Below are 14,452 nucleotides of genomic sequence, written 5' to 3'. Positions count from 1 at the left end.
TCAATATTTAATGGTATGAAGTTATACATTGTTAATACATCAAATATTAATTCTAAATTTAATGGTGGTGAAATGATCCATCGTAACTCCCTGCCTAGAATTGTTATATGGGTGGAATGCTAATGCTGCTAGTATAGCTTTCTTGCTGTCATGGTGGGTGCGCGAGCCTTAGTATCGCACAGCTCTTATCCACCAAAAAAGGACAAAACAAAAAACAAATCCTATAGTGATTGATTAAAAGCTGTAATATCCTACGTTTTCTCTCACAAGATAATAAACCATCACTACAAGAAAAACACTTTTTACTGATGGAACTGATTATGACGGAATATCAACCGATTACCGACAGAACAAGATTGTGAGATATATCGACGAAATATTTCAATGAAATAAATTCTATCGATATTTCGTTGATAATATAATGACGCATATGAATAATAACATGATGGGAAATTTAATAGTTACCGACCACCTAGCCGATGGGCTATGTGGTTAATAACTTGGTTAGGCAATGGTAACATTACAGATAGATATGCCAACAGAATTTTCGTCGGCATTAATTTTTAGACTACCAATGGAGGTGTCTGTCGACATATCCTTTGGTAATGCATATTTAAAATTCACACATGGGATTTTTCCCAATTTACCTTATTTTAATTACCAACGGAACCATCCGTCAATAATCTTAATAAAATCCCCACTCAAGATTTTTCTTCTCATTTCACCCTTTACAGTTTTCTCTCTCTGTTTTGTTCTCTCTCTTCACTCTTCGATTTCTCTTATCTCCCTTCTACTCTCGCTTCACCCCATCCGAGCACCCCCTCCCATCCATTGGTGACCAACCCATATCGACCGCTGCTGGACTTAATGCCCCACCCCATCATCTTCTTTTGACTGGTCGGCCACGGTTGAGCCGCCCCTGCCGCTGCCCCTACCTCAGCCGGGAAAATCTTCTCTTTCTTTTGGTGCTTACAATCCCCCATTAATTTGTGGTTTTAATTGATTTAATATTTGAGGATTTTGTTGTTTGAATATTTGAGGTTTTGGTTGTTGTGGATTTAAGCTTTAATTGCCAATTTTTGCCATATTATTGTTTGATTGAATTGGATTATTTGGTTTGTAATGAAATGAAAAAAAAATGTGATTATTTGTTATTTGAGGTTTTGCTATTGTTCTGGGGCTTGATAATTTGTTTTTGTTGGCTTTTTGCTGTTGATTTGTTAGAGTTTAGCTTTTTATTATATAGTTGTTGGCAAAGAGAATTCAATTGAAAAAAATGCTGGTTTAGGCTTTAGTTATTTACAAATAATTAGGGCATAATTAAATCTAGTGATTAATTAAGCAAGATAGAAATACTTTTTACTAATCAAATGGATTAAGCAAATTAATTATTAAGCAATGAACTACATAAGTAATATTATTTAACTTAAAAAATATTTAAATTAATGACTAATTAAAGGTGTTAATAACGTAGTTAAATGATTAAGTTAATTAACTAATGTAATGTATTAATTATAAGTATTAGTCAGCAATCAAATAATTAAATTTGCTAATTGAAGATAATTAAAAATTATTTAAATTTATTAAGGTTTATAGGGAAATAGTTAAATAATTTAACTAACGAAATGAATAAAATTTTTTAGTAATTAAGCAATTAACAAAATTAGTAATAATATTGAATTTTAAAAATATTTAAATTAATGACTAAAGGTGTTAATAATGTATTTAAATGATTAAGTTAATTAAGTAATGTAATGTATTAATTATAAGTATTAGTCATTAGTCAAATTAATAATAAAATTAGCTAATTGAAGATAATTAAAAATTATTTAAATTAATTAAGGTTTTGACATGGTTGTGGTGAGAAACAAGTCAAAGGAAGGCCTTCGAAGATAGGACAATACTTGTAGCACTAACCTTTCAAGTGCCCGACCTCCTTTATCGCTACCTCCACCACAGTCGACACCCTTACTATTGCATCCTCCCTCTAGACGAAGGACTCCCATTACTCCAATAGTAGATATTGAGGTATAGTCAGAGGAGGAGGTACTAAGATTGAGAACCCCCACTACTCCAGACAATGATATTGCGTCCAATATCATGTCGCAGTCTAAGGGTTAAAGGTTGAGTCTTGGCTTGCTGACTCTGACGCATCCGGACCGACAAATATTACTACATCCTCTCAGAGATAGGTAATTTCCTCTACTCAAATTTATATCATTAATTATATACACTCAATATTTAGTTAATTAAGTAATGCATTTTACTAACCAATAAGTCTATTTTCTAGTACTTCCAAGGAGATTGGCGTTACTCTCATAATTGCAAGGATTATCAAGAATAACTTCAGTGGGCTTTAGTATACATAAAGGCAGTGTGAGACCCTGTCAAGCTCGATTAAAAGACGGTATTGTATCGAGTGGTACAATTAAGTTAAATCGAGCCTTGAACTAGTTCAAATAGAAATTCTAAGAGGAATTTGAAAATTTTAAAACCAACAGAATGGTTTAGAATAGTGATTTGGAGTTCAAGGTCCAGTTTGGAGTCCATCAGAAAATTGACCGATTAGGGACAAAACGGTCATTTTACCATTTGATGATAAAATGGAGATTTTTAGCCAAGATTTGATCACATTTGACCAAGAATAATTATATGAAATATAATTATGATTATTGGAGTATAAAATGATGTTTAGTAGTGAAAAATTTTGATTCTCGGTATTTATAGAGCACAAGGGCAAAATGGTAATTTTGCCACTAGTGGACTAAACGAAAATTTTTTTTTAAACAATTTTTGCCCCATTTAGTTAATATTGATCAATATTAGTGTTATTTTAGGTTGAAAAGTAGAAATAATGAGATTCCGGTACATTTCAGAGTATAAGGGTAAAATCGTAATTTTTTTGTCTCGGGGGCAAATCAGTAAAATTTTCGGCCCAGCACTTGTCAAGACCAAGGGATTTTAATTGTGGTAGGATTGGATAAATACCAGAATATTTGTGGTGGAAAATTAAGAAGAAAAAGTCAAAAAGTTAAAAATTTGGCCAATAAGCATGTGACACATGGCATGCTTGATTATTTTATTATTTTCTATAGAAATCAGCCCATTAAATCCCCAATTCCCTCACCATATTCGGCCTAGACATCCAGCAACCAGAAAAAAGGAAGAACAAAAGGAAAAACAAGAAAACCTAGGTGGAAATTCAAAGAAAAAGTGAAGAAATCAAGGAAACAAGCTAGGTAAGTTAAAATTTCTTTAATTCTCCTTGATACCTAGCTTACCCATGCTTTTGTTCTTGATTTCCATGGTTGAATATTGAGTTATCATGATGAATTCAATTCTGAAAAATGGGTATGGAAGAGGAATTGTTGTTGGAATAATTTGATTTTAGACTATGTTAGTGTTTAGGGATAGTTAAGCATGGTTATGAACAAAAACACAAAAGAAATATTCAATTTCTCTAGGGTTCCTTGTTGGCTGAACCATGAGGGCTGAATATCAATGGGGTATTGTTTTTATTTCAAGGAAAATGGCATGGAAAATGATGAAGTAAGGTGAAACGGTTATGTAGAAAAAGATTCGATGCTAGTACACCAAATGACCAAATTTTTTTCTATAAGGAATTGTGAGGGTTCTAATGCTGAATTTGGCTTTATTTAAATGTATGTGGTAAATTAAGGTATTAGAGGAGAAATGAATTAATTTGGAGGTGATTTGGACACAATCGCCGATTAATCGGGTGATCGGTCAAATTTAATCGATACCGTGATTAAGCGGTAATCAGACATATTTTTGCATTACATATCAAGCATTAGTAGTTTAAATTAATTTATATCAATTTAGGGACAATATAGTAAATTCCTCGACTTTGTTATTTGTCAAGGTGGTGAGACGTCCGGAAAAGGCAAAGGAATTACGCCTGAGGACTATTAGTCAGAGTTCACCCAGAATCCGAATTTTCAACACCTGTGAGTGGACTGCCTATCAAAATTGTTTTGGGAATATGACTATTTTGAACAAAGTGTTTGAATGATTTTATGAAATTTTTCATGAAAATGAATGCCTTGGGAACAAGCTTTTAAGAAAAGGTTTATGTTATGAAATGTGGTTATTATGGATTTCTATGTGGCTGCATTATGTTGATATACATATATGCTTGAATATAATGTTGTGTAATTATGTTGACTCGGCTATGTGCGAGTAGGGAGTGTGCATAAGCCGAGGATGACCCGGTTATGTGCGAGTAGGGAGTGCGCATAATCCGGTGATGACCCAGCCATGTGCGAGTAGGGAGTGCGCATGAGCTGGTGATGATGATGATGATGAGCTGGTGATGATGATGATGGGTTGATGAGATGATGATGATGGGTATATACGTATATATATATATACATATGTAAATGTGTGTGATATAGCAAATTGATGGACAATGATTTATGGTTGTAATGTACGTAAAATTTGACACATTATACTTTGAGAATTTTCATGAATGTTAGGTTGATTTTATTAGTTTAGCAGGATGGCTATTGTTGAGTGAGGAAAAATGTTTCTCTTGTTGCTTTGTTTTCACTGCATCGAAATTCATGCTCGCTGTAGCGAAAAACTCTGGGGTTTGGAGGGGTTTTAAATAGGAATGAACTAAATTGCATTGTTTGAAACAAGTGCATCATGATTTTAAATTTTTCCTAATTGTTGCTTGTTCCCTTCCTTGTTCACTCACTGGGTTTATACTCACCATTTTCAAATTCATGTTTTCAGATCACGAGGTAGCCGATAATTAGGACGAGGTGTCCTTGTAGATCTGTGTACATCTTCTGGTAGGTGTCTCGGCATTCGGTAGCTGTATATCCATCCGAGTCACTCCGCTGGAGGTCGAGTATTATTTTGTTATGTATAGATGAACTTAAATGTAAATTTTAAAAGAGTAATGCCAGTACGAGTTGGCAATGTGTATCACTATTTTGACTCAAAGTCATGAAATACGACTTAGTGATAATAAATAGAATCATAAGTAAAATAAATAATAGGCTTGCTTGGATTTAGTGGATTATGTCCATTGGACCCATGCGCCGGTCATGACCCGGAATTTGGGTCGTGACAGTATTGGTATCAGAGCCCTAGGTTTGTCTAGGTCCTAGAACTTCCTTTTTGTTAGTCCAGCGGAGAGTCGGGTCTTTATGTGGGAACTTCAGTTGTAAAGTGTGAACCGCGGCACATTTTACAACCAAATGACCGCATAGATTCCCTATCTTAGAAACCACCTGTTGCTTTAAGTATGATTATAATATGTGTTTAATAACAGGCGTTTGCTTTTGTCTAGGTAAGAATGCCGCCTAAGACACGAGCCGCCTCAAGACGGGCAGGGGAGCAAGATGTTCCCATTGAGATGGCAGATAGACCACGGGCATCCACCCAGAGAGGCCGAGGTAGACGTGGCAGGGTCACTAGGCCGGTGGGGTTGGATACGCCTGTGAGTAGGCAAGAAGAGGGACAGTCCTCAGGTGATGTAGATAGACACCCAGCTAGGGGTATTACTATTGAGGATTTGGCGGCAGGCCTACAGGGAGTTAACCGGGTTGTAGAGATGATGGCGACCCGCATGGAAGATATACAAAGGGTAGTAGAGGGGAGACCTACAGTACAAGAATCCCCTAGCTCCCAAGGACAGGCCGATCACCAACATCATGAGGAGGAGAGGGGACATCTAGATATTTCTCTTCCTGACTTTCTCAAGCTTAAGCCTCCAACATTTTCAGGGTCTGATGCATCGGAGAAACCCCAGGTTTTCTTGGATAAGATGGAGAAAATTTGTAAAGCCTTGGGATGTTCTAGTGTTCGGTCAGTTGAGCTAGCCGCCTTCCAATTAGAGGATGTGGCGCAGGAATGGTATAGCTCTTTATGTAGAGGCAGACCGACTAATGCAACACCGTTGGCTTGGAGTGAGTTCAGTGTAGCCTTCTTAGATCGATTCTTACCACTCAGTGTGCGTAATGCTAGAGCTAGAGAGTTTGAGACTTTGGTACAGACTTCAAGCATGACGGTGTCTGAGTATGACATCAAGTTCACGCAGCTAGCTCGTTATGCGCCCTATCTCGTTTCTACTGAGGAGATGAAGATTCAGAGATTTGTGGATGGGTTAGTGGAGCCATTATTTAGGGCTGTGGCATCCCGAGATTTCACTACCTATTCTGCAGCAGTGGATCGTGCTCAACGCATCGAGATGAGGACCAATGAGAGTAGGGCTGCGAGAGATAGAGCAAAAAGGGGCAAGACAGAGGGTTATCAGGGCCGTAGAGATTTCAGCAGTGGTGGTTCATCTTCTAGCCGTCAGGGTCCACAGAGGGACTCACGGTTACCGCAGCAGGGGAGTGACGCACCTGGTGCTAATATTAGGGTGGGACAGAGAACCTTCAATTCTAGGAGGCAGCAAGATTCTAGACAGAGTAGTCAAGTCATTCGCTCTTGTGATACTTGTGGGAGACGACATAGTGGACGGTGCTTCCTTACTACAAAAACTTGTTACGGGTGCGGTCAACCTGGGCATATTAGGAGGGATTGTCCGATGGCACATCAATCACCAGATTCTGCTCGTGGTTCCACTCAGCCAGCTTCATCTGCTCCGTCAGTTGCTGTCTCATCTGGCCGGGAGGTTAGTGGATCGAGAGGTAGAGGTGCGGGTACTTCCTCTCAAGGCAGACCATCTGGGTCCGGACATCAAAGTTCTATTGGTAGAGGCCAAGCGAGGGTGTTTGCTTTAACACAGCAGGAGGCTCAAACATCCAATGCCGTGGTCTCAGGTATTCTCTCCGTTTGTAATATGAATGCTCGAGTACTATTTGATCCTGGTGCTACCCATTCTTTTATCTCTCCATGTTTTGCATCTCGGTTGGGTAGAGGTCGTGTTAGGAGAGAGGAACAATTAGTGGTGTCTACTCCTTTAAAGGAGATATTTGTGGCCGAGTGGGAATATGAGTCTTGTGTAGTGCGAGTCCAGGATAAAGACACTTCGGTGAATCTAGTGGTGCTAGACACCTTAGACTTTGATGTAATCTTGGGGATGAATTGGTTATCACCCTGTCATGCTAGTGTGGACTGCTATCATAAATTGGTTAGATTTGATTTCCCCGGTGAACCATCATTTAGTATTCAAGGGGATAGGAGTAATGCTCCAACCAATTTGATATCGGTCATATCTGCCAGAAGATTATTACGACAGGGTTGTATAGGTTACTTGGCTGTTGTAAAGGATAGTCAGGCAAAGATTGGAGATGTAACTCAAGTGTCGGTGGTGAAGGAGTTCGTGGATGTATTTCCTGAAGAGCTACCAGGTTTGCCTCCTGAACGGGAGGTTGAGTTTTGCATAGATTTGATTCCCGACATTAGACCTATATCCATACCCCCATATAGAATGGCACCTGCAGAGCTTAAAGAGCTTAAGGATCAGTTGGAGGATTTGTTGGATAAAGGTTTCATACGACCTAGTGTATCCCCATGGGGAGCACCAGTGTTATTTGTGAAGAAGAAAGATGGGTCACTTAGGCTGTGCATTGATTATCGACAGCTTAATAAAGTGACGGTGAAGAATAAATATCCTCTCCCAAGGATAGATGATTTATTTGATCAACTACAAGGAGCACAATGTTTTTCTAAGATAGATCTGCGATCTGGGTACCATCAGTTGAGAATCCGGAACGAAGATATACCCAAGACCGCATTTCGAACAAGATATGGGCACTATGAGTTCTTAGTGATGTCATTTGGGCTCACGAATGCTCCTGCAGCCTTTATGGATTTGATGAACCGAGTGTTCAAACCTTATTTGGATAAGTTTGTAGTGGTGTTTATTGATGATATTTTGATATATTCAAAGAGTCGAGAGGAGCATGAGCAGCATCTTAAGATAGTGCTCCAAATTTTGAGAGAACATCGATTGTATGCTAAGTTCTCCAAGTGTGAGTTTTGGCTCGAAAGTGTTGCATTCTTGGGGCATGTGGTATCTAAGGAGGGGATACGAGTTGATACAAAGAAAATTGAAGCAGTGGAAAAATGGCCAAGGCCAACATCAGTTACGGAGATTAGAAGCTTTGTGGGTTTAGCTGGCTATTATCGTCGCTTTGTGAAAGACTTCTCCAAAATAGTTGCCCCTTTGACTAAGCTGACACGTAAAGATACAAAATTTGAGTGGTCTGATGCTTGTGAGAATAGTTTTGAGAAGCTTAAGGCATGTCTCACCACAGCTCCAGTGTTAAGCCTGCCGCAAGGCACAGGGGGTTACACGGTGTTTTGTGATGCATCGGGGGTTGGTTTAGGATGTGTATTGATGCAACATGGGAAGGTGATTGCGTATGCATCTAGGCAACTTAAAAGGCATAAGCAGAATTACCCCATACACGATTTGGAAATGGCAGCAATCGTGTTTGCCTTAAAGATTTGGAGACATTACTTGTATGGTGAGACTTGCGAGATATACACGGACCACAAAAGTCTGAAGTATATATTTCAGCAGAGGGATCTTAACTTACGGCAACGTAGATGGATGGAGTTGCTAAAGGATTATGATTGTACTATTCTTTATCATCCCGGTAAGGCCAATGTAGTGGCGGATGCCTTGAGTCGAAAATCAATGGGAAGCTTGGCACATATTTCCATTGGTAGGAGATCTTTGGTTAGAGAGATCCATAGTTTGGGAGACATAGGTGTGCGTTTGGAAGTTGCGGAGACAAATGCTTTGTTAGCACACTTTAGAGTGAGGCCTATTTTAATGGACAGGATTAAAGAAGCACAAAGTAAAGATGAATTTGTGATTAAGGCCTTAGAGGATCCTCAGGGTAGGAAAGGAAAAATGTTTACTAAAGGCACAGATGGAGTGTTGAGGTATGGAACCAGACTTTATGTGCCTGATGGTGACGGGTTGAGGAGAGAAATATTAGAGGAAGCTCACATGGCAGCTTATGTGGTACATCCAGGGGCTACAAAAATGTATCAAGATTTGAAAGAGGTGTATTGGTGGGAAAGACTTAAGAGAGATGTAGCTGAGTTTGTCTCCAAGTGCCTAGTTTGTCAGCAGGTTAAGGCCGAGCATCAAAAGCCTGCAGGGCTACTACAGCCATTACCAGTACCCGAGTGGAAGTGGGAACATATTGCTATGGACTTTGTAACGGGTTTGCCTCGAACCAGTGGGGGATATGATTCAATTTGGATAGTAGTGGACCGGTTAACAAAGTCAGCTCATTTTCTTCCGGTTAAGACTACTTATGGGGCTGCCCAATATGCTCGAGTTTATGTGGATGAGATAGTGCGACTACATGGTATTCCCATTTCTATAGTATCTGACAGAGGAGCTCAGTTTACTAGTAGGTTTTGGGGAAAGTTGCAAGAAGCATTGGGCACTAAGTTGGATTTCAGCACAGCTTTCCACCCTCAGACTGATGGACAATCTGAACGGACCATACAGACATTGGAGGATATGTTGAGGGCTTGTGTGATAGATCTTGGTGTCAGGTGGGAACAATATTTACCCTTAGTGGAATTTGCCTACAACAACAGTTTCCAAACTAGCATCCAAATGGCACCATTTGAGGCCTTATATGGACGAAGATGTAGGTCACCCATTGGATGGCTAGAGGTGGGAGAAAGGAAACTTTTGGGGCCTGAATTGGTGCAGGATGCAACCGAGAAAATACACATGATCCGTCAAAGGATGTTAACAGCACAAAGTAGACAGAAATCATATGCTGATAACCGACGGAGAGACTTGGAATTCCAAGTAGGAGATCATGTATTTTTGAAAGTTTCGCCAACTAAAGGGATAATGAGGTTTGGCAAGAAAGGGAAGTTAAGTCCTCGGTATATAGGGCCATTCGAGATCTTAGAAAAGGTTGGAGCGGTGGCTTATCGTTTGGCATTACCACCAGACCTCTCTAATATTCATCCCGTGTTTCATGTATCCATGCTTAGGAAGTACAACCCAGATCCATCACATGTAATACGGTATGAAACAATTCAGTTGCAAGATGATCTAACCTATGAGGAACAACCAGTAGCTATCCTTGATAGGCAAGTTAAAAAGCTCCGTTCAAAGGATGTAGCCTCAGTGAAAGTGTTGTGGCGGAATCACACTGGCGAGGAGGTAACGTGGGAAGCTGAGGATGAGATGCGGACAAAGCATCCACACCTCTTCGATATGTAAAGGTAAGCCACTCTACATTGAATTTAAATTCGGGGACCGAATTTTTATTAGTGGGGGAGAATGTGAGACCCTGTCAAGCTCGATTAAAAGACGGTATTGTATCGAGTGGTACAATTAAGTTAAATCGAGCCTTGAACTAGTTCAAATAGAAATTCTAAGAGGAATTTGAAAATTTTAAAACCAACAGAATGGTTTAGAATAGTGATTTGGAGTTCAAGGTCCAGTTTGGAGTCCATCAGAAAATTGACCGATTAGGGACAAAACGGTCATTTTACCATTTGATGATAAAATGGAGATTTTTAGCCAAGATTTGATCACATTTGACCAAGAATAATTATATGAAATATAATTATGATTATTGGAGTATAAAATGATGTTTAGTAGTGAAAAATTTTGATTCTCGGTATTTATAGAGCACAAGGGCAAAATGGTAATTTTGCCACTAGTGGACTAAACGAAAATTTTTTTTAAACAATTTTTGCCCCATTTAGTTAATATTGATCAATATTAGTGTTATTTTAGGTTGAAAAGTAGAAATAATGAGATTCCGGTACATTTCAGAGTATAAGGGTAAAATCGTAATTTTTTTGTCTCGGGGGCAAATCAGTAAAATTTTCGGCCCAGCACTTGTCAAGACCAAGGGATTTTAATTGTGGTAGGATTGGATAAATACCAGAATATTTGTGGTGGAAAATTAAGAAGAAAAAGTCAAAAAGTTAAAAATTTGGCCAATAAGCATGTGACACATGGCATGCTTGATTATTTTATTATTTTCTATAGAAATCAGCCCATTAAATCCCCAATTCCCTCACCATATTCGGCCTAGACATCCAGCAACCAGAAAAAAGGAAGAACAAAAGGAAAAACAAGAAAACCTAGGTGGAAATTCAAAGAAAAAGTGAAGAAATCAAGGAAACAAGCTAGGTAAGTTAAAATTTCTTTAATTCTCCTTGATACCTAGCTTACCCATGCTTTTGTTCTTGATTTCCATGGTTGAATATTGAGTTATCATGATGAATTCAATTCTGAAAAATGGGTATGGAAGAGGAATTATTGTTGGAATAATTTGATTTTAGACTATGTTAGTGTTTAGGGATAGTTAAGCATGGTTATGAACAAAAACACAAAAGAAATATTCAATTTCTCTAGGGTTCCTTGTTGGCTGAACCATGAGGGCTGAATATCAATGGGGTATTGTTTTTATTTCAAGGAAAATGGCATGGAAAATGATGAAGTAAGGTGAAACGGTTATGTAGAAAAAGATTCGATGCTAGTACACCAAATGACCAAATTTTTTTCTATAAGGAATTGTGAGGGTTCTAATGCTGAATTTGGCTTTATTTAAATGTATGTGGTAAATTAAGGTATTAGAGGAGAAATGAATTAATTTGGAGGTGATTTGGACACAATCGCCGATTAATCGGGTGATCGGTCAAATTTAATCGATACCGTGATTAAGCGGTAATCAGACATATTTTTGCATTACATATCAAGCATTAGTAGTTTAAATTAATTTATATCAATTTACGGACAATATAGTAAATTCCTCGACTTTGTTATTTGTCAAGGTGGTGAGACGTCCGGAAAAGGCAAAGGAATTACGCCTGAGGACTATTAGTCAGAGTTCACCCAGAATCCGAATTTTCAACACCTGTGAGTGGACTGCCTATCAAAATTGTTTTGGGAATATGACTATTTTGAACAAAGTGTTTGAATGATTTTATGAAATTTTTCATGAAAATGAATGCCTTGGGAACAAGCTTTTAAGAAAAGGTTTATGTTATGAAATGTGGTTATTATGGATTTCTATGTGGCTGCATTATGTTGATATACATATATGCTTGAATATAATGTTGTGTAATTATGTTGACTCGGCTATGTGCGAGTAGGGAGTGTGCATAAGCCGAGGATGACCCGGTTATGTGCGAGTAGGGAGTGCGCATAATCCGGTGATGACCCAGCCATGTGCGAGTAGGGAGTGCGCATGAGCTGGTGATGATGATGATGATGAGCTGGTGATGATGATGATGGGTTGATGAGATGATGATGATGGGTATATACGTATATATATATATACATATGTAAATGTGTGTGATATAGCAAATTGATGGACAATGATTTATGGTTGTAATGTACGTAAAATTTGACACATTATACTTTGAGAATTTTCATGAATGTTAGGTTGATTTTATTAGTTTAGCAGGATGGCTATTGTTGAGTGAGGAAAAATGTTTCTCTTGTTGCTTTGTTTTCACTGCATCGAAATTCATGCTCGCTGTAGCGAAAAACTCTGGGGTTTGGAGGGGTTTTAAATAGGAATGAACTAAATTGCATTGTTTGAAACAAGTGCATCATGATTTTAAATTTTTCCTAATTGTTGCTTGTTCCCTTCCTTGTTCACTCACTGGGTTTATACTCACCATTTTCAAATTCATGTTTTCAGATCACGAGGTAGCCGATAATTAGGACGAGGTGTCCTTGTAGATCTGTGTACATCTTCTGGTAGGTGTCTCGGCATTCGGTAGCTGTATATCCATCCGAGTCACTCCGCTGGAGGTCGAGTATTATTTTGTTATGTATAGATGAACTTAAATGTAAATTTTAAAAGAGTAATGCCAGTACGAGTTGGCAATGTGTATCACTATTTTGACTCAAAGTCATGAAATACGACTTAGTGATAATAAATAGAATCATAAGTAAAATAAATAATAGGCTTGCTTGGATTTAGTGGATTATGTCCATTGGACCCATGCGCCGGTCATGACCCGGAATTTGGGTCGTGACAGGCAGGTTCCTTCGAAGCATAAGGATAACATGTGGTGAAAATTCAAAGTAATGTAAAGATATAGTATATTTTATTTTATCATAATTTTTTGTACTTAAATAGTTTTTTCCTGTAAGAATCTTTCACATGGGTTGTTGTAGAAACGACAGAGGTGAAGTCCATATGGGAGAAAATTTGCAAGGATCATCTTAAGGACCTATTAGCGGATAAGCACGATTAGGCGAAGAGAGAAACGGGTGGCCTTGACGTCGATCTCGTATTAACGAAGGGTAAAGCGTGACCGTGGATCATAACTGAGGTATGGGACCAACTTATTGATCAAGTATGGTCAATGTCGGAATGGCAAGCATGATCATGCACGGCAAAGCAAAACCACCTCACCAAAAAGGATAGTAGTGTGGCAAAACATATAAGTGGTTCTTTACCTTTCGCCTTTTACCATAAAAGGATGGTACGTGCTTTTATTTTGATAGATATGTATATTACATAAATGATTCAATTTAATAATATAATTTTTTATGCTAATTAACGATTGCGATTCTTTTAATGATGTGTATATATTTTTTTTTCTCCTTTTATGCTTACAAGAAGAGGAAAAAAAGCGACAAGTTACATTCTCTGACCTCTTCAAATACACTCACAAACGACAAAAGGGTGCTGAGGGATTTATGGACAACAAGTCCAAGATTGCTTCTATAAGTAATACGTATGTTTATATATATTCGATATATATGTTGCTTACCAATTAAATATCTTAAGAATTTTACTTGCTTTTTTTTTTGTAGGAATCATACACTTCGGCAATAGTGAAGAAGTATGGTGCGGAGCCGTCGAGCCAACTGGACTTTGATCCAAAGGCATGGATCAAGCCCATTGGAAGGTTGATGAGTACTTGGACTAACATAAACAGATTTGGCACTCGAGTCCTTTCTTTGAGACTTCTGGCTACAACCATGACGTCTAAGTCTGCTTGTGGACCAAATGATGCATCACCTCCTATGTCGACTCCCGTGCCTGAGCGCAAAGGATATCAACAATTGCTTAGCAATGTGACGACCTTGATGACAGGTTTAACTGATATTAAGGGTTTGTTGATGGATGTAATTGGATCAAGGAGATCGCAGCCTCAGCCAGACGAGTTTGGGCCTTTGCAACCTCCACCATAGCAATAGCCACACCCACCCCTTCAATGAGATTTGTAAACAGAATATTTAGATTATTATTTGATTTTTACAGTTGAATATTTTTATTAATAACAATTTCTATTAGATTTTCATATTTTCTATATGCTTATTTGTTTGTTATACGTTTACTTTATCAATAACAACATCATATCAAAATTTTATTACAAACAAGACAAATTTAATTCTCAAAACCAAAAAAAAAAACTTGCACTATTTGTATTACCAATGGAATTGTCGATGGAGTTCATTTATTAGTGACAAATTTCATCAGTTACTGATGGAATTACCGATAAA

General features: G+C 38.1%; 1 protein-coding gene across 12 annotated transcripts; it reads left to right on the top strand.

Annotated features, from left to right (window-relative positions):
* Nucleotides 1–569: 569 nt before the first annotated feature.
* LOC18612713 (uncharacterized) lies at nucleotides 570–14,252 on the top strand. Of its 12 annotated transcripts, XM_088803106.1 has the most exons (9): nucleotides 570–965; nucleotides 3,096–3,239; nucleotides 3,884–3,968; nucleotides 4,759–4,817; nucleotides 5,321–6,797; nucleotides 11,758–11,842; nucleotides 12,633–12,745; nucleotides 13,115–13,425; nucleotides 13,563–14,252. In XM_088803106.1, the coding sequence occupies exons 5-6, from the start codon at nucleotides 5,327–5,329 to the stop codon at nucleotides 11,805–11,807; spliced, it is 1,521 nt and encodes a 506-aa protein (XP_088659232.1). In that variant the 5' UTR covers nucleotides 570–965; nucleotides 3,096–3,239; nucleotides 3,884–3,968; nucleotides 4,759–4,817; nucleotides 5,321–5,326; the 3' UTR covers nucleotides 11,808–11,842; nucleotides 12,633–12,745; nucleotides 13,115–13,425; nucleotides 13,563–14,252. The 12 variants fall into 12 exon arrangements, 10 of the variants coding, with proteins under 10 accessions (XP_088659232.1, XP_088659234.1, XP_088659230.1 ...); XM_088803108.1 differs by lacking the exons at nucleotides 3,096–3,239; nucleotides 3,884–3,968 and having other exon boundaries at nucleotides 573–965; nucleotides 13,566–13,673; nucleotides 13,760–14,252; XM_088803104.1 differs by lacking the exons at nucleotides 3,096–3,239; nucleotides 3,884–3,968 and having other exon boundaries at nucleotides 573–965; nucleotides 13,566–13,680; nucleotides 13,760–14,252.
* Nucleotides 14,253–14,452: the final 200 nt, after the last annotated feature.

Source organism: Theobroma cacao, chromosome 1 (genome assembly GCF_053813885.1).
Source record: "Theobroma cacao isolate CCN51 chromosome 1, ASM5381388v1, whole genome shotgun sequence".
Classification (NCBI taxonomy): domain Eukaryota; kingdom Viridiplantae; phylum Streptophyta; class Magnoliopsida; order Malvales; family Malvaceae; genus Theobroma; species Theobroma cacao.
The sequence above is the reverse complement of the archived record's forward strand: the minus strand, read 5'-3'. Positions and strand labels throughout refer to the sequence as shown.

Bases quoted from the DNA above. Each gene is read 5' to 3' on its own strand.
- LOC18612713 (XM_088803106.1), top strand. From the start codon at position 5,327: ATGCCGCCTAAGACACGAGCCGCCTCAAGACGGGCAGGGGAGCAAGAT. The intron at 6,798-11,757 runs GTATTCTCTCCG...TTATTTGTCAAG, and splicing joins ATCCAATGCCGTGGTCTCAG to GTGGTGAGACGTCCGGAAAA.